The 27,490-nt window shown below is 34.8% G+C and overlaps 2 protein-coding genes across 2 annotated transcripts; both read right to left on the reverse strand.

Moving 5' to 3' along the window:
• Positions 1-12,116: 12,116 nt before the first annotated feature.
• LOC149773558 (caveolin-3-like) lies at positions 12,117-13,739 on the reverse strand. The gene is made up of 2 exons (XM_089946384.1): positions 13,619-13,739; positions 12,117-12,807 (listed from the first exon to the last, which is right to left on the reverse strand). The coding sequence occupies exons 1-2, from the start codon at positions 13,679-13,681 to the stop codon at positions 12,475-12,477; spliced, it is 396 nt and encodes a 131-aa protein (XP_089802510.1). The 5' UTR covers positions 13,682-13,739; the 3' UTR covers positions 12,117-12,474.
• Positions 13,740-21,766: 8,027 nt separating this feature from the next.
• LOC149773559 (caveolin-3-like) lies at positions 21,767-23,952 on the reverse strand. The gene is made up of 2 exons (XM_089946397.1): positions 23,808-23,952; positions 21,767-22,512 (listed from the first exon to the last, which is right to left on the reverse strand). Exons 1-2 carry the CDS (start codon positions 23,862-23,864, stop codon positions 22,180-22,182), a joined length of 390 nt encoding a protein of 129 aa, XP_089802523.1. The 5' UTR covers positions 23,865-23,952; the 3' UTR covers positions 21,767-22,179.
• Positions 23,953-27,490: the final 3,538 nt, after the last annotated feature.

The raw sequence follows: 27,490 nt of genomic DNA on the forward strand, positions 1-27,490 counted from the left end.
GATGGATATAAAAATAAAAGAACAGCCGCATTCATTGTCATTTTGTCGCGACGAGCCTCTCATTGTTTAATTTATAATCAAAGGATGTATAGCATAAAGGATTACTTTGATACTTTTGTGAATAGTTATTGACAGAACATGTAACGGATAAAGGCAAAACTTGGTAATTCGTATATCTTAACAAAGCGGTTACCCTGTCACGTTGAACGGTTCTCGCGAGTTATGCATCTGCAAACCTTCTCAATAAAGCATTAAACCGAGACTTTAATAAAGCACAACTTTACAGGGAGAATGTGATAGCAATGTCACAAAAAGCTAAGCATTTTACTGCATTAAGCATATTCACTTCATTCACACATTCTTGAAGCCATTTAGAAGCCTCTTGTCTTCGTGAAGTTTGTGAAACATGAACAGACTTTCGAAAAATTGTACGAATTGATGAATACTAACAAATATAAAGAAATAGTAATTGACAGATTTATATTTGCTATTGTTTACAAGTGTAAAGGCAACGTGAATACAATTTGTTTCCTTTCTGGTATTAAGAAATTTAAACGTCCAGTTTTCTGTGTCACATGACACGCCTTTAACAACTTAAAAGCTTGGTAACATTTGTTATTATAACACAATTGCAAACTTATCATATGACAACTTGACACTTCATTTAAAATCAATCATGAAAACATACATGCAGAGATAAACATACATGTTAACTCAAACATATATGAATCTACATAAATTTGCAGCCAAACTCTTTCTTTGTGTATTCAAAAAGCTGATTCTAAGTAATACACAAATGTTATCGTCGTCATATTCAAAACTCATGGAGAACCTTAAGCGTGGCGTTGATTATAAATTGTTACGAACTGGTCATTTAATAGAACAAGAGAGGACAAAATAGGTAGTAAGCCAGAAAGAAAGGATATAAATCGTACATACACATTATGTTTATTTACCTTGTAAATCGTAGATAAGATTAGTGGATATTGCATTCTAAGTTTTTTCATTTTAGTTCTGAATAAGCTCTATTTAAAAAGTCAAGTTCTATTTTCTCAATACAAATTTATGTTGTGATTTTGTACGTACTACGTCATTTTCGCTTGCCTTGGGTAGTTGATATACTTCGTTTTACATCGATGATACACGACGATGTTGATCAACGACCCTTTGCGTGACGTCGATATGTCTAGGTATTCTTTTGATAGTCAAATTAAAGAAAACTACTTGCTACCTGAAATAGAATTCATTGTTGATGGAATCCATTGATGTAATGACAGAAAGGAGGAAAATATAATTAATACGTCCGAAAGACATTGTATTATCTTGTTGAGTGATTATGCAATATTTACACTTCGATAAATATCCGGCCATGATAAATTAAACCAATAGCAAAGTGCAATGTAGGAAATTAAAGTTCTTCGGTGATAGGACACATTTTATTCTCTTTCCTGATGCATTATGAGCTTTACTACTGCTCCTTGCATGGATGACTTGCATGCAGTGATGAAACATCAAACATCCTCATGTACAAAAGTAAGAAAACATACCGATCGCTTTAGCTACACAGATACATTCTCACCCAAATTGTTCTCGTGGTTGAGCGAGATTTATATCGTTCCTGTTCATATATTTTCGATTGTTCTGGAGCTAATACGCTATATCAACATTTACATTCGCCGTACGTTGAGAAAAACGTAGGTTACTTCTTCGATCTGAGCTTGCAATTTCATCATCTTTTCATTAACAAGTATTTGCCGTGATGCATTTTACAATATTATAATTAAATGAAAGTTTATAACTTAATCGGATCCATTTCAAGCTAGCGTGTTTTTCATTAAATTTGTTATGTCAAAATTCGTTTAGAATCTGTGTCAACAGTATTTTTAAATACCATCAGTTGAAGGGCTGTGCCGATAACGGTTTATATTAATCGTATAAAGTGGGAGAACATCTAACGTAGAATCGTTTGGCATGATCAATTTGTGGTGGTTAGACCTAATTTAAATTTGCCTTTCAACATCTGATAGTTTCCTATAAATGTCTAGTATTACGTGTATTTGACTTAATGTTTTCTCTTAAAAATGCAACAAAATATATCATATTTGGGCTTTGGAGCAATTTCTCAAATTCGATTGCATGATAGATTTGTATTTGACCTCAGATCTGCACCTGAATGAATGACATGCGAATAAGATGCCTTGCCCTGGAGTACACGCTAATTAATATGAATATGTTTTGAAACGTCAGCACACAGAGTATTAGTAAGAAGTGCCAGTCACCTAATCCCATTCCTGATAATTAAACCAAAAACGTCTGTTTTCATAAAAATAATTTTAAGGTGCAAGAATATACGTAGAATATGTACTTGATGTAAAACTTGATATTCACTGACACATTATTAAATTTTTAGCTTTCGAAACGAATGTGCGTGAGATCGAAAGAAATGTTCCTTTGTATGTCACAATATTAAAAATTTGATGAAAATGAGTGATACTAATTTCTCATTTAATGTGAAGAAATACCCCAACTACCCTTCATTTCTTTAAATAATTCATAAATATTAGAGGCATTGACCTGAGATCTTTTCAGTGAAGAAACAAACCGATTGAATCCTAATTCCAGCTTTTCTGGTTACCTTATTTGAGACAATATCTTCATTTTCTGTACCATATTCAAAAATAATTGTGCATGTGTAAAAATAATTGTGTAGCAAGCTTTACTATTGTGTAATATATATGTAGTGTGTATATTTATAAACAAGCAGTAATAAACTGAAGCCTTATCACTCCGGCTATTGAAGGAGTATTCAATGGGATTTTTCCTCAGTTAGTACAATTGCTTTACAGATATCTGTTCGTATTGTTTTGTTGAAGTTCTTGTAATATATGTTGCGATAACTCGCATGTCATAAAAATAATATTCCGTGTAAATCAGAAAATGGAGACACTATTATATTGTGCCACTTGGTTGGGACAACAATACAGCCGTGTTCCATCGTTAGAGGAAAAGTCAGTGAGATAGATTCAACCCACATATTATTCCTGAAGGTCACGGATGTGTACAATTGACTTTTAGTACGTTGCAGTGAGTTATGACAGGATGTTGATTATTAAATGCTAGTTACAAGAGAGTTGGTTTTCGGTTTTACGACAAAAATTCAAATTTATCGATGACAATAATAGCACGTATACAATATTGGCTGATTTTCCATGTGCAAAGTACTAGCAAACTAACGGCAGGAGTATATTTTTTGATATTGAAAGACAAAGAGGGTTTTGTGTCTTGATTGTGATGTCATAGTTCTAAATCTAAAACTCAAGTGTGTTTTGTTAACTTTGTGACATTCATTTTCGTGTTGTAGTCAAAGACCTCAGATAATCATGACAAAGCTCGTATAACATTTATTCTTCAACATAAAGGTAGTAGCGAGTTTTCTGTTGTGTCCAGGTATATTAATATAACATTACAAAAAGACAGAAACGTGTAATGCTGTTAAATGTGTTGATTATCGTTTGTAAGGTAGATGGACCAAAATTAGTTTTATATAGGAAAAATCATCTCAAAGAACAATACGATTTTCCTTGGTTTCATTGCCTCATCTATAATTTAAATAGCGTTATTAGCTCTGTCTTATTTCACTGGTTTTTACAAATTATGCACACATACTGGATGTGTCAAAATATGATCCATAATACCAAAATTGCAGTTGGCTTTTTCGTACCTTCCCTAATGTACAGCTATAGATTAGCATTTGATTCACCATTCAATGTGTGATCATACAAATATGTACACTACTAAATAGCAACTTATAAGTTTAAGCATCGTTATAATCGTTAGATGTTTTGCAAGGCCATTTAAAATGTCCTTACATTCAAAAGTTTAATTGATGAAGCCAAACCCTTGCTTCCCATTTGACATTTTTGCATGATGTCACCTTTGGCTGGATACGTATTCTCAGTACATCGGTGTACATGTTATGTATATTTCAGTCATGCTGCGGCACGTGACATGTCACACGCCTCGCAGACTGGTGCACAGCAACAGTTTATAATGGCGTCTATGACTTTCTGGCAGAAGCCTATAAACGATCTAGATCTTCCGCACGTATGACATCATAAATCCTACATGGAATGTCACATCACCAGCAGAGAGCAATACAGATGCCATAAAATGTGGTCGCATGTTTGTACACCAAATTCTTGTTCTAACTAAATGGCATGCAGTTCAGTTCCATCACGCAAAAAATACGTAGCACGCCGTCGGGCTGCTCAGCAATTGGTAACTTTGCGTTGATGTTGTGCGTTAATATTTTGAGCTCTTGGAAAATATACGCTAATTGGTTTATTAGTTAAATATGTATCTATATATAAGACTAGACACAAATCTCAGATCCATGTAACTATACTCACCATTAGTACATACTTTGCCAGGCATGTATTTAGTCATCTACCTTGACGAAGGAATACTGATCAATATAACTAATTCAAAATGATATGCTTGTTGCCGTCAGCTCCTGAAATATTATATTCACCGCATTTTTAAACGAATATTAATTTATTTTGAACTTAGAAAGATATATGTATATATCCTACTACTACTTAGTCATAATTTGATATGATAGTGGCAGTCATGTTTGCAATATCTGAAAAAAACAATTCATATATATATATATATATATATATATATATATATATATATATATATATATATATATATATAGATACATATATATATACATATCTTAACGATCAATATAGATCCTACCGCATAATTTTTTACATCAATAATTGCAGTATTATAGATGTGTCTATTTTGATGGAAACAAACTATTTGCAAAGAGACTCACTCACTCATTACTAATCAAAATGGAGTATATATGATATCGGCCCTGTTTGAAAATGTCTTAAGAACAAAGAATCTTAAAGCCAAGAGTTCATCCAGAATTCCCATATTTCACTCAGGTAATATTAGCGACAGACGAAAGTATTGGGGTGGTTGTATGATGTGCAGGATGTCAATCATTTAAATTTATCAAGCTAACTAAATGTCATTTAAACTCCTTTGACAGGCTTTCTTCAAGGCAAAAGGGGCCACGATCGGCAAGGCATTGAATGGATGTTTGATTTTTCGGAGGACAAGACGGATTGTAATTTAACAAAAGATAACCTCTTATTGGAATCTAAAATTCTTTGATTCTTTGCGCCGTTTACATACTACCATTATTTGTTTTTAATGATAAATATGTTTGCCAAAATATGATTATATGATTATATGAAAATATGATTATAACTGCTATAATATCATGGTATAAGGACAGAACAACAACATCGAACGAATTAACTTAAATTTTTGTAATTGTTTATTATCATTTCATTGATTGAATTTCCAAAGAGGTATTTCATGTAAGAGTGGTAACCTTTAACCAGAAACGTACAATATTGTTTAATTTAATACTGGTGTATACAAAATGATTATATATATCCATAGCTCAGCTTCGATTGAAACATCAGCACTTTTTAGTTTCTACTGATTTTCAATCTCTTATTTCAACTGCAGTTTTTCTCTAGTAATTCCGATTCATCAAAATCTGAACTTCCTTTCCAATCCCTTGTTCACTCTTCATTTACAGAAAAAATATGAATAGATAAACCAATTCAGATTTTTTAATTTAGTTCTTTACTCATGGATACTTAGAACTTAAACTCCAATAGTTTAATGACTTGCATAGTTCTTAATATTTTATGCTCTTTGGTGTGACTTCCATAATACACATATATTTACTTTATCATTTGGACCCATAACTACATATTATTTTTGGGTAACTTTAATGTTGCTCAGGCACATGCTGCAGGCCTCACCGTTTGGTACACATCATCCACTGACGATGGTGCCGAAAGCTATTTGCCAGAAATCAACACAGATGGAGAATTCCTTCATGTATGGCGTCAAAGGCTGCGCAGGCAAAGTTGCAACCCCAGGAATAGCTTAGCCGCCACAAGCAATCGATGCTGCGCACTCCTTCTATTTCAGCGATGCAGTCCTCGAAAAGTACCTTTATGGAAAAGATATGAAGATAATACATTTCGTACCAGAAATAAATATCATATCGTAGCAAATTTCCCAGCATATTTCGTCGCCCATTTTGATACGCAACAAGAATTTAATCTTGCAGTTCTAAATAGACTCATTAGGCCGTCGTAGGATACGTGGTACATGGTATATATAAAGCCCAAAATTAAATAGATTATTGATACTGATGTGCATTGACCTCAGAGCAACAGAGAGAAAGACAAGTCCATATATGCGAACGATAATCATTCTACTAATGGACGCTATGTGTTGGGCATCAGAAGATAGCTTTCCACGGATACATCGATAAAAAATAAAGGTAATCCAGGGAACACTTTATTTATCTTGTGCGCATAGTACGGTTCCTGAAGATTTATCGGGTGTCTATACCAATCTCAGTAAACCAGAGTAAAAACAACATGGAGAAGGTTTTTTGTACATATTCGTTTCTGCAAGTCCTCTTACACGTTACAGTATATAGAATACGAGAGATGAGCAATTACGGGCAGTTTGGCTATAATGTTAAATATCATAATTACAAATGTTTCCGATTCCATTCACTGATTAATAATTGTATGTAAGCTTAGTTTTGCATGACTAGTAAAGTTGCATTGGTTCTTCCAAGTTTCACATCAATAATTGGCTGCCATTATTTGTCGTTATCCCACCATTTCTTTTTAAAGCACACGAGAACAATGGATCGAAATTGTTATATATTTTTAGCTACTTACAATTATGACTACCATTATGGTGGTGAAATAAATTTGTATAACTACATCGCACATTCTATTCATGAAGATACTATATTCGTAATAGGCGTACAAGTTGCGACGGTAGAAGTCCCAGCTTACATGCAGGATCTATGTCACATTTTGATACGCACGTATTTATGTTGTTGTGTTTATTTAATAATTAAAACTCTGTTGATTCACAAAGGTTATAGCTGCAATTTTGTTGTATAAATTTTCATTAACGGATAATTTCATTGTTCAAGTGTCATTATGTACAAACCACCGGCTGTGAATAGTTCTGAACAAAATGTTAGATGAACTACTTGTTATTTCTAAATATAGTTTATGGAGAAAGTTTATGGGGATGACTTTATAATTTCGTCGTCATTTAGCTCAACATTTAACACAAATTCTAGCTGATTCTTGATTCTGTTTGCCTAATTAAGTCATTTAACTCAACACTCAACACCGATTGTAGTTGATGTTTGATTCTGGTTGCCTAGTTACGTCAAAATCAAGAAATCTCTCTCTTCACCCACAATAATAGTAATTACAAACTAAATCATGCTGATAAATCTTCACTTTAATGAAACATTGTTAAGTCTTAACTCTCTTCTGGCAGTCAGTCTAATAGGTGAAGTTTTAGAGCACCGGTGCATAAGATCGCAGGCAGTGTCATTGTGTCTAAGTTCAATAAGCGATTCGTTAAAGGTAGCTGGACCTTGGAACAAGAACATTGGCCATAGGACTTGGTTTTACTAGTCTGAGTAATGAGAATACGAGTTCGGAGACTAAATTTGTATATTTGCGTGTTATCAGCGCGTAGATTTGGTTAGATACCGGATGAGGACATATCACACTTGAAAGGGGCTGCGTGTATATAACAAAGAATAGCTGAGTAAGAACAGAACTATGTAGAACACCAAAAACATATATGAATTGGCTGGATTGTGTGCCTTTAAAGGACACAGTTTGTGTCCTTCCGACCATGTATGACTTGAAACATAGTAAGAGTGTATTAAGAATGCCAAAACATGCTGGAGACAATGAATTAATATATGGTCTATTGTGTGAAATAATGCAGATAAAATAAGAAGGAAGATGACTGTGAGCTTTAAATTATTGAAAGAAGACAGGTCATTTACTAATTTCAGAAGGACAGTTTCGGTGCAGTGTCAAGGGCGATATGAGGACTTGATGAGATACAAGCTGTGACAGAATAATGTTTTGTAAGATCTTTGACATAAATGTGAAGTCAGAAACAGGTTGTTAGCTTTATAAATCGTTAGTAATAGCGTTGGTTTCTTCAACAGCGGCTTTATAATGGCAGTTTTTAATACAATGACGGCAATTTGCAGCTGGAACATTCAATGATCTTAGTACTGAAGTAGGTATATTCCGCTGACTGAACTATGTTTATGCCATCCTTCATAGCGGCGTCATAGGTCAGCTCTTACCATGCTTCGTCAATAACCTATAATTTGAATAAAATCTGAAATAGAAAATATTATCTCACTCACAAAATAGCGATAAGCGTCTCTCTGTCTCTGTCTCTCTGCCTCTTTCTCTCTCTCTCTCTCTCTCTCTCTCTCTCTCTCTCTCTCTCTCTCTCTCTCGTATGTTTACATACGGTGACATTTCAACACATGTGTATATGAAGCCAGGAATCTTTACTGCAAGAACGTCCCATAATAAAATAAGTGGTCAGCATTATACCTTCACTGGCTACGTACACAACTTCATAAGACAGTATAATCTGATCGATTTGAGAGCACAAAATTTGAATAAACAGTTCAATTGAATCCCCAAACTCGAAACTTATTTCCAGTGAAAATAGTACACATTATTTTAGGGGCAAAACGTAACGATTTGATCACCCCTCTTTAACACCGAACCCCCTTAGATAACATTTGGCATCCACCCCTGAACCACTAGTATCAGATTTACAATGACATGATCGAAAATAATTACAAGCTCCCACCCACCCACTTCTCCTATGTTAAGCAGCAGTAAAATTGGTATAGGTTGTAGCATAAATATCCTAATTTCGCAAACATATTCCACCAGTAATAAAGAAGTTTATACAAGTTTTAACCTTGAGTACACATTTAGAAGTCATTTTGCAAATTGACTTGCAATACCGATAGTGTGCTTGAGGTCTTAGAACTTGCCCTGAAAAACAAAAATGAGACGAAATGATGTTCTTATTTTTATTTTATTTTTTTCTTTGAGAATTTTCTCATAATTTCATGGTCAAGCTGTTTCATAAAAGATACTCTGTTAATAAGATTAAAACTCCACTATTGCTTAGAATTTCAATTAAAGTTAGGTTTATAGTCCACGATCCAAATAGTAACTGCGAATTTATTGCATTATATACATGGAAGATAAGCATTGATATGACATCATAATCTTCATGATTTTAAATCCGCAGATATGAGAGGTGCAATTTTCGACACACCAGTCTTCCAACCAGTCTTCCAAATCCAAACCGTAAAACGTCCTCAAAATTTTTCCATCACATGTAAATAATGCCAATTCTGATCTGCCATTAATTCCGTTGTTGCTGTTACATCATAATAGCTTCATAACGTCACAATGAGTAGCGGATGCGTCATCACTAACAGGAACTTAATCAAGAGTTGAAAAAAAATGAAACTGAACGACTTCTTCATTTTTTTATTAAAAATTTGTAGGAATAGCATTAAAAATAAACTATGCTGTTACTTCACTGATAAGTGAAAGTGTTATTTTCCAGACTTAAGTTATAAGAATGTTCTTCACACATCTAGACTATGTTTGTCCGCCAAAAACTAACTAATTCAGAACGTATTACCACGATCACACCCTATATTCCGAATGCTGAGCCTTCGTGACTCTTTCTACAAAGTGCTCTCTTACGAATCGCAGGAGGGTGCATTGGTGCTACGCTACATGGCAGAGCCCTCATGGGGTGATGCTGCCTCATTCCATCTATTTGATTTTAGTAATGATCAGAAATGATATCCTCAAATCTATGATGCTAAATAACAGGAAGAGATAAAATTCAACCATTTGATCTGTTTTCATATAAATGTTGATGGGTGTTCTTATATGTACTACGTCGAAAGATTGTTAAAAGTAATGTCTCCTTTGGACCCTCTTTTGATTTACAGAGATTGAAGATCAAACTCACTGGAGGCATATTAAAGCATTTTTATGGTTGCCTCCCCGACTATGAATACAGTATTCATATAGAAAATATGCACCATGCTTTTAAAACCAATTATGTAAAAAGCCAAATCATCTCATGCGAAGATGATGGATCGTGAAACCCTTTTTCAGACATTAAATGTTTTCTTTTATCACAAACTACCGACCGTTTTCTTTATTAAGCTGTGTCAGGAAAATAGTGTAGAAAATTATTGTTAAATATATTTACAACCATTTGAACTGATGTACTCTCCTTTATAAATATCGTTCTATTTTCCTCAAAAAAAACAACACCATATTGTAGATAACACAAATATACCATTGTATATGTACTGCCGCTGACAAACGCGAGGAAGTGTGTGTAATATTTTGTGATCTTTTAAAAGGGAAAAATGGTTGCTCTTTAAATTGAAAACATGGATTAGATTCTTATTTAATTAGTGGACTAACAACTGTTGTTCTGGTCGACCTAAAAAGTATAGGCTAATACCTGTGAATCAACGAACAAACGTGTGTTTTCTGGAATCCCCAATGCTCACTTTTATGTTCATTATCATCTCTTATTTATAATCTAAAACCAAAGACATCGAATAGGTGCTAAACTCTTATCTGAAAACTCTCGACGAATGGTCCAAACAACGGCTAGTAAGTTTTAACCCATCTAAGGTTGGAGTTGTTTTTCTCCAACAATTTATACCCAGCATTTTGTCAGAGCTGAATTTCAAAATGCATCTAAAATGCTAAATGTTTTGAGGTCTATTAGGTACAACCTAGGTCAGAAAACAGAAGAATTTATATATCTCATATTCACAATATTATGTAGGATTGTTCTCCGTCCTACCTCAAAGATTGCGTACCTCCGTTAGTTTGACACATAACACAATATAATTTGAGAAATAAAAATAACTTTCCAAAACTGCATACGCATACAAAACATAGCCGGAAATTCTTATATATCTTCCACGTTAAAAGTTTGGAACACTCTGCCTGATCCAGTAAAACATGAAACAGGTAATTTTATATTTTAACGTCCAATTTTACCAAATTGTCCCACTTTCTGATCATTCTCGTAATAGGAAATTATCAATTACTCATAATAGGATAAGAGACACCCGCAGTGATCTAAATAATGATTTGATTTCAATTTTTGTGTTGATAGCCCATTGTGCACATGCAAAGAGGATGATGAGACTGCCTACAACTATATTTTATTTGTATGAAACATACATTAACAAGACAGAGACCTTTATTCATCCCTGTTAGTTCAAATGTATTATTTTGATTAGCAGAGCTATCAAATGACCTAAACACTTGCATCTTCGAAATCTACCTGACTTATATACTAAAAGATTTCAATAATCGTCTCAAACAATTTACCTATTGGCATGATCTCCCTCTTGTACTCGCCACGATACTGCGTTATGAACGGCCCTCCCAATTCTACCCGTTCTATTCATTAAATTAGTTTAATTCTTACATTGCGTTACATTTCCAACTACAAGCAAATCTTTAATATTCAGTTCTATCAATGCTCTGTATCTTTTTATTAAAGCATAAGTATGTACAAGTAATGTTAGTCTTTGCACCTTTTCATGTACCTACATATGTATTTGGAAGAGGGCTGTCGCTACGTTGTGAGAACTTGTAGCCCAACTGCTGTATATGGCAATAAAATGTGTTTAAAATATAATTTCTCCTGGAGTGCGGACCGGATAGCGATTTTGAAATGCATCCCTATCATGTAAATGTAACTGGATTAAACCAGGTCGACGGTCGGATGCAGCTCGCGCGATGTAGGTTGCATACGCATGTTTTAACATTTAATTGCTCTTATCTATGCACGATGATATGATATCGTGTGTGGCTTTGTCTACTTTAGGTATATGCAAGATATAATGATTTGTAAATTAAATAACAATGACGCTAAATTATGACCAGGAACTGAGTAAATCTTAGCGCTGTTTAGCAACTGAAAACATCTCGTGAATATTTATCATAATACAGCGTTTGAGATATTTTCTACGAAATAACTCGTGACGTTTTTGATTTTTTAGGTACCCTGCAAGTCATAGACAAAATATGATTGATTCCGAGTGATGGATAAATTACGAATCATAGAATGAATAATCCAATATTTCCTTTATTAATAATCAGAAGAGCAGTTAAAGAATAGTTGTGTGAAACGGGACGGGCAATCGCTGTTTTTCTTGATGTCCTTTCTTTCTTTTTCAAATCCTGGAATGCAATGATGTCAAGAATATTTACATGTTCTTGTATGTCACAATTGCTTGTACACAAATATTTTCTTTCTGGGGGTCGAAAGGCACATATACATGTTTGATATTACAACTATATATTGAATAGTAAAAGATTGGCTAAATTAGCTCAAGATTTTAGACTATGGTCCTCATTGGGTGTTTGTAAAATTGAACAAAAGTAATTAATTTCATGCTCTATACACAATAAACAAGTCAAACTCTTATTATTTGTTGGTAACATGAATCTTGCTGAAGCACATCCCACACGCCTCACAAATTGGCACACAACAGCAATTGATGATTGTGCCGAAAGACTTCTGCCAAAAGCCAACACAAATGGAAAATTCTCTCATGCATGGCGTCAGAAACCAGATATGGTCAAAGGCGGTACAAGCAAAGTCGCATCCCCAGCAGAGAGCGATACATATGCCACAAAAAGTGGTCAGTATTTTGTAGCAGAGATTCTTGCCGCAGTTAAAGCACATGTAGCTGTTACGCCATACACAATCAATACTGCGCACTCCTTCTGGCTCGGCGATGCAGTCCTCAAAGTTTACCTGTTGAAAAGGTAGGAAAAATTATTCCTTTTTAATATCAGCGATAACATTATTGCTCACATAAATTATAATAATTGTCATTATATATCATAAAGTTAAACTTTGGGATGTTAGCAAAATATGTAGAATTTATTGATACAGTCTCGGGGAAAAAATGCAATCATAAAACTGCACACAGATGAGTATTAATTTACTTTAGAAAAGTAAAACAAAAAATTATTTCTCCATTCACTAATGCAAAAGGAATGACAAACATGGTGCAGCTTAATCCATTTGAAGATGATAATGAATTGTTTTATCATTTTGAGGCTTCTTTTTACAGGTGACGCTTACAAATTGTCTTACGCTTAAGTCAATTAACACTTTAAGAATCCTGAATTCTGTTGTATAAATACGTTAAGCAATAAAGAATTTTTTATTAATATAAAAAACAAATTATACAAATATAAATGCTTTACAGTTCCAACTGTTGAGAAGATATATGTATTTAAGAGATTGATTTGATTTCAATTGAGGACACATGATGTTTATGTGGTGCAAGTATGCAGATTAGAACAGGGTTATTTTAAGAATATATGCACAACGTATTTTCATTGACAGCATTCAGATCTGTGGGTAAAGAGTTAACTGAAACAATATTGCTTAGTTTAGTTACGGGAGGTTATAGTTGGTATCAGTGAGTTATCGAACTTATGAAAACTACTACAACAATAAGAAAAACACCCCATAATTTTAGTGCAAAATATTTATAATTCAATATTTTTACAACAATAATATTGTACATATTGATAAATAGATAACAGACACATACCTTTATGTGGCTGTTGAGCTCGTTATGATCTCGGTTAATCAAATCTACTTGTGCGTCTGCCATTTTCACGTATCTGTTAATCAACGTCTTAGTCAAAAAATGGTGCCGCTTCTTTTGGTATCTTGTCTGTGTGGCTGTCGCAATGGTCCAAGTCTATTTTATACCCGTCTCCATGGTCAAAGAACAAAATATTAAATTGCCATCAATAATGGTATTGAATAGTCATTCTCCCATTCTCAATAATGGGCCAATGGGATATTTTCCTCTGGTCGATGGACGTTCCAGTATCGATGAAAAAAAATTATTTGCTTTTCATCGAAGAAAATAAGTCAAAGCAGCAGCCTGCTTGATACACATGGGATTAATTGTATCGATTTTGCATTGTAGTTACTTAGGTTATATGACGTGGATAAAAATCCATTTGCATTGTACTATATATATTTGAAGTTTCAGTGAACAATATAGATCATTTCATGTTATTTAAACAATTTAGTATGGCGATATAACGGATGGTTCCAGATAGTAACGTACATAATAACATATAGTTAATACGGCTGTATCAAAGAATATAATTTACCTTCTGACCTTGTGGAAACTGTCAATGTTTTGTAGTATGAACAGAAGCACTCTCCAGATTTACTGAAAAAAGATAAGGAGATGTTACGAAAAAAGTAGTTCTTTCGATCTTAAGTCGTGAGTGCATGCAGACAATGGGGAATAAACTGTAAATATTTAGGAGGCGTTCTGGACAATTTAGGAAAAGAACAGATTTGTCATTTTGTCCATAGAAAAGATGAAATAGTGTGATCCTCCTTTTTAAAAAGTATGGGTTTTATTTCCAAAGCATCTCCTACGAAAAACTCCTGACTGCGCTGAATAAACGCAAACTAAATTGGTACGGTCATCTGGACACAAAAACAAAATTGCATGGCATATTGAGAGTGTGCATAAGAAGAGGCTGACATGAAAATTGGGTAGAAAGACAACATTAAGAGTGGATCAGTCAAGTGAGGAAGACCTGTTTTAAAGAAAAACGTATTTTATTTTGCTAAAGTAAAACTGAAAATAATAAATGCAAATCCACTTTATCTTGAGGAATTTAGAGCAACCTATTCCATGTAGTATAGAAAACTATTCCACAAGTTACTGCCCTATCCACCCATTTTTAAATTTGCTTTTTGAATTATGTGCAGTTTTGCTGTACACACAGGATGTATAAGAATATTCACATAACAACATAAAATATAATGAATGAATTTATGAAATCATGATGTTTGTATAACATACATGAAATTATGGTATTACGCTGTCAGTTGATAAGATATGTGATTTAAAACTGTGCTGTTAAGATTACAGTAATAAAGTTAAGGAATTGTGACGTTCACCAACATAATGAAGTAGTAATTTCGTTTATATAATATATATCATAATGTGTGATTACGCTGTTGAACACAAACATGTATGGTAAGATTATGCTGTCCGAAAATATACATCATAATGAAACTGTGCATTTCATATCAAAGATATTATTAAATGCTCGCATTGAACTTTAGAAGGTCAGAAAATGAAGGAATCGTTAAAAAGACGCCATCCTTTCTGGTCTGCCACAAACGCCGACGGAGTCCAACATACATGCAAACGAGACCTGGAGCATGTTATCAAAACGCTGACCCACCAGAATATACAAAGCTGACTGGGTCCAAAATTACTCTCATACAGACTGGCTGTTTTCACACAGCCAATAGGTTATTACCATTTTTGTGGGGCCAAATGGCCCATAAGAAATCATTATATTTATCTGTAAGTCTGTGTTTATGTCTGAGCCGTGTAAATACATGGACTAGGACCATTTAGCACATTATGTTCTACGTTCAACGCGAATATATAGGATTACATGGTAACTGAATCCATACTGAATTTATGTAAAACAAGGATGAATTACACTCGGTTACAAGAAGCTGGTACTACTGCGTACATCATTAATAATTCGTAGCAGCTTGTCTTTTCTGATACAAATGAGAATGTGAGCTACCAAATATCGCAACATTCTGCAACATGAAATTTGCCTGTCAATAGAAATCTAAAAATTGTTCCGGACCAAACGATTGACAAGCACAATTGACAAAAAGAAAGAGGATCAAATATGTTTATGATCTAGCTAATTCAGCAACAATGAAATTACAGGAAAAAGTATTCAGATCAAGTGTAGAGTGTGGGTCTTTAAAACTGTATAAAAACATACAAATTTAAACAAATCTTGATTAGATTGTTCAGATCGTTTGGATCCGTATTGTCCATATCATTCTGTCAGTCTTTCTGGACAAGCTGTGTTTTCCTGTGTCAGTGTATTTTGTGTGAACAGCATCTCCACTTCCGAATATATGACGTCATTAAAGAATTTCTTTTTTAAAAGGTCACAGATTGGAAAAACAGATACGAAATGAAATTCATCTTATCTTTTACCACATAAACATTACTGTTTCCTGCATAAGTCAAAATACCTAATATTTATTACAATCCTAGTATGTTTACCTGTCTCAGTTTGTGAATTTTGCAAGTAACACCCTAAATAAATATGATAATCGAAATGACATTTTTCGTTAGGCTCTAATTCAGCTTCATACATGCTATATTACACACATTTATGTGAATTGTTAATATCTCTTTGCCAGTTTGGAAAGCAGGATCCTAAATTTATTGTGAAACTAGAGAGAAAATTTATTTTACATCCCCAAAATCTTTATTTAATAGACATACCCAAAACCGAAGCGAAATCACACGTCTATAACTTTCGTAGACCAGTTGGCACGGTTTGCTTCATCGTAGCTTTTCAAAATTAAATAAAATTGGTGCAGGTTGCTAGTTGAAGGCATTCTTACAAACTGCAGCTGTTATTTAAACATGGTTAAAAAAAATACGAGGTAATTGTGGGTATTTTCCACTCTCCACTGACACAACAGCATTATTTTTAGTTTTAGGAACATATAAGTACAGTTTGCAAACGCTGTATTGAACAAAATCAATGATTCTACTAAATTCATATCGTCTTACTTCTGACCCATAACAATCAAGTGGTTTTATCACAGAATGAAATATGTGGAAACATCTTCTACACTACAACAACCAAATCGTTTTAGATAATTCAAAATCCTTGTAGTAACATTCTTAGCATGATCCGCAAGTATCTGCTTTCCATTTGTCCAAAATAAGCCCATATATATAATGCGACAGTGATGACGGCAACGTTATGTGTCGACCGTCTCGAGGATACCGGTGTTAACGCATGTATTCTAGAAATTTCAATGACGAGATTATCGGTCTCCAGTCCTCGCATCTCAAAGGCAGACGATTGTCCAAGAGAGAAACCTGTTATGAAGATGTGCCAATATTACCGGTAGAGCGTGTTAATTTTTCCGTCAGAAAGGAATGTTCGGAAATTACGGAGAAATCGTTACGATTTTAATGATAATACAGATAACTCGAAATCGATCCAGAACTTCGAGGGGTCGGCAAGGCTATTCCTTGATGAGGTCGAACCTCGGGATCTTCGCGACTGTTTGCTTTGAGGACATAACAAAGACGACTTTGATGGAGAGTAAATCATGTACATCAACAATACAATTCACCACTCTCTGTAAAACACAAAGGAGATCAATGTCCATGGGATGTTTGGGGGTACATTTAAAAGCGATGCTAACTCTGCCAAGTTGGTAGCTGCATAAAATTTCCCGTACTTTGTGCGGCCTAGTTAAAGGTGAGACATGAATGAAAGTTCAAGCATGAATGAGAAACAAAAGAGACAAGGTTCAGAATACTGATTTTCTCAAGGTATTCTTTCTGTAACAACCATGCAAATCTTATTTTATTTCTTTCGCTACACACATTAACATGTATTTTACATTATTTCAAAGTTCTCATATGTCACTTGTTTTGACATTTAACTAATTCCTTGCAACATATTACTGATTTTATGATTAAATATTCACTAAAAGTTTTACAAAATCAGGAATTTATATATACTAGTTCTGGCAAAGTTTGGCTTAAAGGTATCGTTTTCTTAATTCCTTCATCAAAAACAGAGATTATAGGATAATGAATCGGTGTATTATTCATGTTTGACACAAATATGTTAAAATGAAAATAAAATAAATTTCATTGACTTTAAATAGTATTGGGAAAGAAGACAAAAGAAGACGTACAAACGTACAATTCATTTTGCATTTTGTGCCACATACAATCGAGTCGTAACGAATTATTTAGATGATCTGCGTGTTTATATATATATATATATATATATATATATATATATATATATATATATATATATATATATATATATATATATATATGTGTGTGTGTGTGTGTGTGTGTGTGTGTGTGTGTGTGTTTGAGAATAAGAGTGAAAGGATAATTGTTGCACTTTGAGAGAGTGAGAGAAAGGTATATTTTCAATTTGACAGAACAGGCATACAGTCAGTCATCAGATCTGTCATTTCCAGATCAGATTCCGTTTCTATCTTTAAATGTAATTTTCAAGTAATACGAGTTTAAGCATAAATTTGAAGTTACGGTGTAAAATTAACAACACAAACGTGCAGCTAGTTCTAATGTATTTGACTGCCTGGTAGTGATTTTAAGATATAAGATGTGCTATTTATAATAGTCAGTGATTTGCGTAGTTAGAAATAAACAATGCTTGTATGAAAAATGAGTGTATGTATTATTAAAGAGAATTCCGAACAAATAGAACCTACATATAATTTGCGAATTTGCCTGACTGTGATCTAATCAGAAATAATATGAATTATCATTACTAGAGTGACTGTCAAACAATAAATATCGAATAGCATCGTAAACAAATTTTTACTGATTTTTCGGCATCAAGGCATGTGAATAATTCATTGCTTGGATTGATCTATCCAAAATCACTCCTTCGCAGAAATGACGATACATTACGTCAATTTGTAACGAGAGGAATCTCTGCATCATACTAATGACAGACGATTACAAGATTTCTGTGGCCATTCTTTGAAGCTTCTGTCATATACCAGGGCCCTACAGATAATTTTAATAACCTAGCCATAATATCACTATACTGAAGTTCATGGGGGGGGGGGGGATTTAGACGTCTAATTATTGATTTTATACTCGTCACAGTAACTATTCTGTAGCAGGATAATCATTTATATAATTGCTGGATAATCATTTATATAATTGTTATTTACTACAACACAAACAAAAAGTAATTGTATACAATGCCCTGGACAAAATTGCTTGCATTTACACAGATTTTTGTTTCAGTAAAATAAAACGAGGGCGGGGCTTTTTTGGTTTTGTTTTTGTTTTTGTTTGTCTGTCTGTTTGTTTGTTTCTTAATTTCCCATATTGCCCATGAACTGGACATAAATTGCGCAACGGTATCCCAAAAGTGATATAAAGGGAGATGTATGACCTAACCATTGTGTAGTGTTTTTAACTGATATATCAGAGGCGCGTATGATATGTTTAAAGAAAACAGCAACGGTCCTTAAGAAAAAAGCATGAGATGTTTGCATATATTTTATGCCTCATTACATATTAGTGCACGATTCCTGTGAGATAATTTGTTACATTTTGGTGATTTGCGACCATTCGTCAAAATGCCAGTGTTGTGATTATATGGATTTTAACGTGATATCGTGTCCTTTTCGCTGCTTCCTGCGGCCGTAATGTTATTTTCACAATTCTAAATTAAGGTTTCATTTTTCTAAAATTCCATTAAATGATGTATAAAGAAAATATTGGTCAGAAAATCGATTATTTTAACCAACTCTACGCTTTAAGGATTCGACATGTAACGGTATAATTCCATAATTGTAAACGCAGTTATCGAGAATTTAACCGGGCGCAGCAGATGTGTAAAGTAGGCCCTTTATCGTCTCTCTGTCCAGGCCATAATTTCATTTTCAAACTAAAAATCTCTTTTCAGACTGAGATTTTTCATACTGTTACTTCTCTTACACTGGACAATATTAAAATTTGTGTTAGAGAAAGAGAAAACAATTCAATCGCTATCATTCTGGCGTCGGATAGAAATTGTTAGTCATTCATGCGAGTGGAATCGTCCTTCATGAAATCTTTGGTAAGTGCACAATAACTGCACAATAACTGCAAATCACATAAAATGGTTCTGCTGCCCTCGAGCGTCTAGGAATTTGCGTTATAAACAGTGAAAATGAGCGAATTTCATGCGTATATCAGCTAATCCAATTGCATTTCGGTTGATGATTGAAGATGAATTTCGCATTGAAACGGTTGAAATGTTAAACAGTGTGTGTGTGTGTCTCTGTGTGTGTGTGTGTGTGCGCGCGCGCGCGTGTGTGTGTGTGTGTGTGTGTGTGTGTGTGTAGATGTAGGTGTGTGTGTGTAGGAGTGTGTGTGTGTGTGTGTGTGTGTGTGTGTGTGATTTGGATTTTTAACGTAGTTTTAACAAACTTTCAGTTATATCGCTAAGATGTCTACAATGTGGCAGTTTATATAGATATCTTGCACTGGGGCATCATGCAGCAGACATGTAGCATGATATCCAACCCAGTCACATTATCCTGACACCAGGCAGACCAGTCCTAACACTAACCTCCTAATGTTGCGCGCCAAGCTAGGCAGCTGCTAGTACCGATTTGATAAGCATTTGGTATGACTCAGCCGGGGTTCGAACCCTCGACCTCCCGCTTCCGAGGCGGACGCTCTAACCACTCAGGCCACCATTTAATTTCTTTTGTTGTTCAATAACGTACAATAATTGTATTTCTCTGAAAATAAATACATATATCACAAATTACCATTATCGTTGTAATTCGATCTTAATTAACAGATCACGTCTTGTTGTAATCATCAGAAAATCCGAACAACGGCTGGACACTTCGCGTTTCGTCCTCATCTGGATTTTATTATACTGATAATTCGACCTGATATACAATCAAGATCGCATTGCTATCATAGTAATGATATGGATTATCTGGAACTGATATCGTACTCCATGCATGAAACACATGATAAGAATAGGACATCAACACTGCATAAATAACAAAGAAGATGAAAATGAGAAAGATGTATAAAAACAGAAACTACAGCGTAAGTCTATAAGGGAGAAGGAGATGGAATAAAACAGGATTAAGACGGATACGAGACGAAACAGAAGCACAATTTCATATAGTAGACATCAGGACATTTGGTACAAATTGAGAAGGGTTGTACAAATTTACTTTTAACTGTGCACAAGTACGAAAGCTTTAATTTATACTACAATGTCTGTATTGAATTGGGAGTTTTTAGGTCTTGTTACTCCACTCTAACTTATTTAGAAGCAATGAACCATTTATTTCAACTTTTACAAAGCAAGTTGAATAGAGGAGGTTCAATTAACAATACGGTGATCACAAAGAGGAAAATAAGGGTGGGAAGGAAAGATATAAAATGAGTTTGAGAAAATTGCTTGACATAGAGATCGCGCTATACATTCGATCTGAATGGTGAAATGATATGCTATATACCCAACTGCGAGGTTAGCAAACTTTATTTTATGCGTATTTTACTTACATTTGGATCAAAACCGTGTTCAACGTAACCTAAGATCCTGAACAGTAGGTGATAACACGAAGACTAACTCTTATTTCAGAAATTGTAAATCCTGAGTACGATATCAACTACATAATCACGAAAAACTACCCACCCACCCCCACCCCCGTCATCAACACTACTCTACTTTGTCATAAGTTTGTGACCAACTAGGCGCTACATGTAGTTAGAATATAAAAGGGAAGCCCTATCATTCATTCGTTTTGAGCTATTTACTTTCAGACTTCATTCATTTTAGTTTGCGTTGTTATATGACATAGTTTTCGCATGTCTTCCCCAACATTTTCATGTTAAATATACTTACAATGTTCCTTGATACGGACGGGTAGGATTTCTACATATAGACCTATCGGTACAGTTAAAACTGGCGACGATAAGGCGTATTTCCTCTTTTTAATTATCTTAATCTAACCGATGTTATGAAGTCCTGTTCATCTGATGAGTATACGTTCTGTAGTTTGAGCTATAGATGCAACATAGATCACTTGTAACTTAAAATCAAATCAAAAAGAGATAAAGAACGACTTGGAATTTTCTTAAAAACATTTATTAATCTATTTTATTATTGTATATGAGGTATCATTCAATACTGTCGAAGTACATAAATATATTATCACAGACACTTGCTATTGATGGCTTTTAGCTCGCTTTTTATTGAAATGATGTAAATATCACAGTGCTAACAGTATCGATACTTTTTGTTCATAGCTGCATTGAGTTAAAGAAAAGTAAACTTTTCCAGTACTAGATTCATGCTATTAATATGTCAGCATCATACGTTGTGCAGACGATTAACCATATTGTTCAACACATGGAACATCTTTCTTCATTTTCTTCATCATATGCAGCAAGAGATATGAGAAGTGTTTCTAAAAAAAAAACAAGATAGCATAATAATTTAGCTTTCGTGGAAAACCGGGTTGATAAGGTTTAAATCTTTGTATTTATTTGTTGTGAACATGAATCTGGCTGAGACACATGCCACAAGCTTCACATACTGGCGATATACAACAGTTGATGATGGTTCCGAAGCACTTCTGCATGAAGCCACAAGCAATGGAGAATTCCCTCATCCATGGTGTCAGACACCAAATATGATCGAAAGAGGTGCAAGCGAATTCACATCCCCATCCGAGAGCAATGCAGATACCACAGACGGTGGTCAGAAACTTGTACATGCAATTTTTGCCGCAGTTGAAACATGCATAACTGTTACGCCATACGCAATCGATGCTACGCACGCCCTCTGGCTCTCCGAGGACATCTTCAAAATTGACCTGCAAAAGAAGAATGTCTTTTTTTTTTAGTTAAATCTAGTTTATCCTTACGGAATGAAGACAGCGACTTCTTTAACATTATAGACAATACAATTAGTAATTTATCACGTTGTGTTCTTTTAATTGCAACGATAGTAAGCCTCGATGAATTTGAATGAAGTAGCAGGCAAGACTATTCTCTGCACATGACAAAATGTTATCGTATATTGGAGATATGAAGACTTCAGTGTGACAGGAAAATGCCCGTTAGTGATTATGTTTTCGGTACCCTGTCGTACAGACATTAGGAGAAACAGGGAAAAAGCACACAATGATGTTTGATTGGTTGGTATTCAACAGCACTTGTGTGCAATGTCGAGGTTTTGGTGTACAGTGACTTTCCAAAGAGCAAACCTATCTGGCTGCAGCGTCGAGGCAAAATGTGAGATCGCTCACTTCTGCTCGCGAGACCGTTATGTTCAACATTAAGCCTCAATGGCTCCAGATCCACTGCAGGAATACTATCAGGTAATACGTTTTGTTGTTTGGTTTTGTTTTTGGATAGAATCTGAGATATAAATCCGACAACGGCACAACAACGGTGCATATCGATAAACAAATCACAGAAAAAGAAAATACAAAACATACAAATGGGGAGAAGATTATATAAACAAGTCAAATTACGAGATATAACAGAACAATTAACATATGATCCTCTGGAGAATTAAATTGCAATGAATTAGTTAAAAAAGAGATCAAACAAATTCGTAACAAAAATGTTATGAACACTCCCAGTTTAATAATTTGTACCAAAGCAAACGGTTTCTTTTAAAAGCAGTAAAATTAAATTATTTCATAAATATTAAAATTATATTTTGCTTCCAAAATGTTAAAATATAAAAATTAGCCCAGGTAGTAAAGTGCTTCAATTGTCCGACTAAAGGTCATGATGGTGCAGGTTCAGTTTATGTCTGGGTCGTCCGTCGTCAAGTCTCTCTGAAGACGGCATCTAACTCAGCACCTATCACAAATTTTCATGTGTTAATGTGCCGTTTAATTCCAGCCAACATTCTAGCAAATTATAACAGTGAAACAAAATACAGACTTAAACATTTTTGATTTTCATAAAGGTTTTTCACTTCATTGCCAGAATTATATCATCACATTTGTAATTTCTGAGTGGAAATATGATGGTCGTTATACTATTGTGGATAAAGAGTTGAAATATGAAAGAGAACTTGAAATGTGTTTCCTGCTTGAGTAAATCTACATTGTTTTAAAACATAAAGCGTAATTCATTACGTTGAAGAAATTACCTTAATGTGACCGTTCAATTCATTGGGGTCCCTGTTAATCAGATCAACTTCTGCCATCTTTGCAAATAATTCTCTCTTAATGTCCCAATGTTTCTGCGGCGAACTCCCAAATTGAAGTGACAGGGCAAATTGGATAGCTTTTATATATATGCGTCGTTTCGTTACTAACAGAAACCGTAATTATTTTCTACTACAACACAAAGAGTACCGAATAGTTCAGATACTGTGTTTTGCTTTCAAAAAAAACCTGCGACATTCATCAGGTGAATGGCAATTATGTTGATCTATTATGCACTACTTCACGCTATTCGGCAGTATTGAAATAGGATTGGACTCTGACTTTTATATTTCAGGTGTGTTGATAAACTTAAATTGCCTGGTCAAACTATCTTATATTTGTGTGCAATCAATGGCTTTTAAAGCAGCTTATCATAAAATCATCAAAATTTTGAACAACAACATTCTTTTTCGAATATCATCAAGACGGCCTATATCTCAGGTACAAAACTTTACCAAGCAGGTCATACCTAAACATGGTTTTTCTCTTCTTTGGGCAAGAAAGACCATGAATCTTGATTTTTAAATAATGAAGAATTGAAAAGAATCCTTGGTACAACATACGCATTTAACGGATAAGTTTGAAGAAGTGAAAGTAATCCTAAGAAAGAAATGAAAGGGGAATATAAGAATAACACACACAAAAAATGGGTAACTATGAAGACGTGAAAGTGTGTGTGTGTGTGTGTGTGTGTGTGTGTGTTATTTTGGATTTTTAACGTAATATTTCAGTAATTTCGCTACGATATCTACAATGTGGCAGTTTATAGTTGTGGTGTGAAGGGTTGTTATGCCGCCACTGTGGTATGTGTGTTATAGTTGGGGTGGGGCGCTCCCAGTATTATATTTAAATTAATAAAGAAGTCCACCAGGGCTCGATTTCGATTGGAACTTAAATTATTGAAAGATAGATGTAAAGCTCCGAGCCCCAGACAGCAATGGTGACGGTTAAATGATTGAATATACAAAAGAGTGAAATTCAACGAATTACAATTTGATGACACTTCAATAGTCAAATGATTAAAATTCCCAAGTACTCTCCTTCCGCTAGACCCTGTGATAGCCTATTGCCTCATTTGATTAGTAGTGTGAGATAACTTTCCACATGTATTTGCATTTTACTCATATGTGTATTCTTCTCTCCTATTCCTTCTATTCCTTCTACTCTTCCTCCCGACTTTCTCCAAATCCCTTCTCCTCCTCGACGAATCTATACTCCTCCTCATTCTCCACTTTCCCCTCCTTGACTACTTTTCCTCCTCCCCCTCGACTCTCTCGATTAGACTTCCGTCAACTTCGACTGTTTCAGCAAGTCTCACTTTCGTCTCCACTCTCAAAGGCTCGGGACTCAACTGAACTGGACGTTCTGTCCCCCAAAAAGCTTCTTGTGAAAACACAAGACGATACAATATTTTCCTTTGCCCTCTCATCTCACACTACACCAAGCATATCATCACATCACGGCTATTAAATTGATTGGGTCACGCATTCAGTCACATCGAAATGCTCATACGTTCTTGTATGGTAAAACAATGTCGTAATAAAAGCACGGTATCAATTACTCCTCATACATGCATCAGTAAATTGCGTCACATTAGTACATATTCCTAATCCCATTATACTAAACAATATCACAGCAATCAGACGCATTTCTTTACATTACAACTAAGACAAAGTAAACAATCTACATAATTCTCTACAAAATACTCAAATAAGCCTGTAGATGAACACTACAAGAGTAATTCTGCGTACTAAACGATCCTAGTAATTACGTATACATACTACATATGACAACAATTACAATGCTGTAATATTCTGCAAATATCGAGCAAATAACTTACAGACCTTTACGAAGCTTTGTCTATCCTTAGAATCTCCTCTTTAAGTTTTACCGTCAAATTACTAGTGGCTTCTTCGGAGTAACCCTATAATGCTCAGCAGTCTTCTTTGGCGAAACTAAGTTTACGCTTGCTAGTTAGAAGTTATAATTCGGATCGAAATTGATATCACACCCTCTATCTCAATTCTGATTGGGTGACTCTTTGAGCCGATCCAATCAAACTTAGCGGACAATGTCCTTCTCGCTGTCTGTCCACTTGGGGACGGATTCAGCACACGCCCCTGCCCCCAGTGGGTTCCTGTGATCTTAGGACTATTAGAACCAAGCTGTAACACATAGGTGGGAAGTCGCGCGATCCATTGCATGTGCCTATTCGAGATGTTGGGTCTTCTCTCTGGTCACGGTAACCTTGCGCAAGAGATTAACTCTATCCTGCGGCAATGTTTAGACATCAAACCATGGCTTGTAATAATACCTTATTTTATACATGACTTACAAACTGGGGCTGATCAAACGTGACATTGATGATATCTAGCAATTGTGCAGCATGCTTCAGACATGTAGCATAATATCCCATTCAGTAACATCATGTCCAGGTCGACACTTCTTAAAACTTGGCTCTTCATTAGCAAGACAGTTGACAGCACATCTTTTAAAAGTCTTTGTTATGACTCTGACGTGGTTTCTATACCGCGACTGCCCGCATCCGATGCAGACGCTCTAACTACTAAGACCACTGGAGTGGTTCCTCTGCAACAGAGAAAACACAATATGTCCCACCCAGTCACATTATCCTGACATCAGGCCGACCAGGCCTAACACTAACCTTTCAATGTTGAGCTCCAGGCGAGGAAGCTGCTAGTACCATTTAATAAGTTTTAGGTATGACTCGGTCGAGGTTCGAACCCACAACCTCCCACATCCGAGGCGGACGCTCTGATCACTAGTCCACTGGAGCGGTCAAGACGTGAAAGTGAACCGAGGTATAATGTACACATTTAACAGGAAAAGTCTAAAAACATTAAAGGGATATATAAGACACATTTAATGGGTAAGCGTGACGCAATGAAGGGTAACCTAATTATAACATAACACCATTTAATATGAAAAATATGAAAACGTGAAATGGAATATAAGTATAATATATACATTGAACGGGTAAGTATGAAAATGTGAACTGTAACCTACACATTGAATAGGGAAAGTATAAATAGGGACTCAGCAGGACTTAAGAACAAAATATAATTACTATCCCCACAAAACCAAAAGACCCAGTAACTAGCTAAATAAATTTAGAAGCCCCCACATAAAAACCCATAATATATCATTCAATTTTATAAAAATATTAATAAATAATTAACTTACGAAGCACCTATCAAAAACTAAGGAAACCACAAAATGGGATGTCCTAGATGTCCTTAACGAACCGAGTAATCAGCTAGGACTCCGGTCCTAGATGTCCTTAACGAACCGTGTAATCGGCTAGGACTCCAGCCTCTTACAAAATAAAGAATAATGCTCAATCTCTAAAAACATTAATAAATAAATAACTTAAAGAGGCAATATCTAAAAACTTATAAATAACATAACGTAGGAAGCACACAAAAATATAAATACAAACAAAATTAATTAACAACGCAAGAAACACCAGGTAAATGTAACAAGAAACCAGCGATGTGAAGCAACAAGGACCGTTCCCGAGCTCTCCTTCCCACTAATGACAGCCAACCATTCAACTGTAAGGGACCTTTATGGACCCACAGATTGAGGCTAAACTATCAGGGTC

The sequence above is a fragment of the Sinohyriopsis cumingii genome, unplaced genomic scaffold (assembly GCF_028554795.1).
Source record: "Sinohyriopsis cumingii isolate HCF-2022 unplaced genomic scaffold, ASM2855479v2 utg000646l, whole genome shotgun sequence".
NCBI lineage: Eukaryota > Metazoa > Mollusca > Bivalvia > Unionida > Unionidae > Sinohyriopsis > Sinohyriopsis cumingii.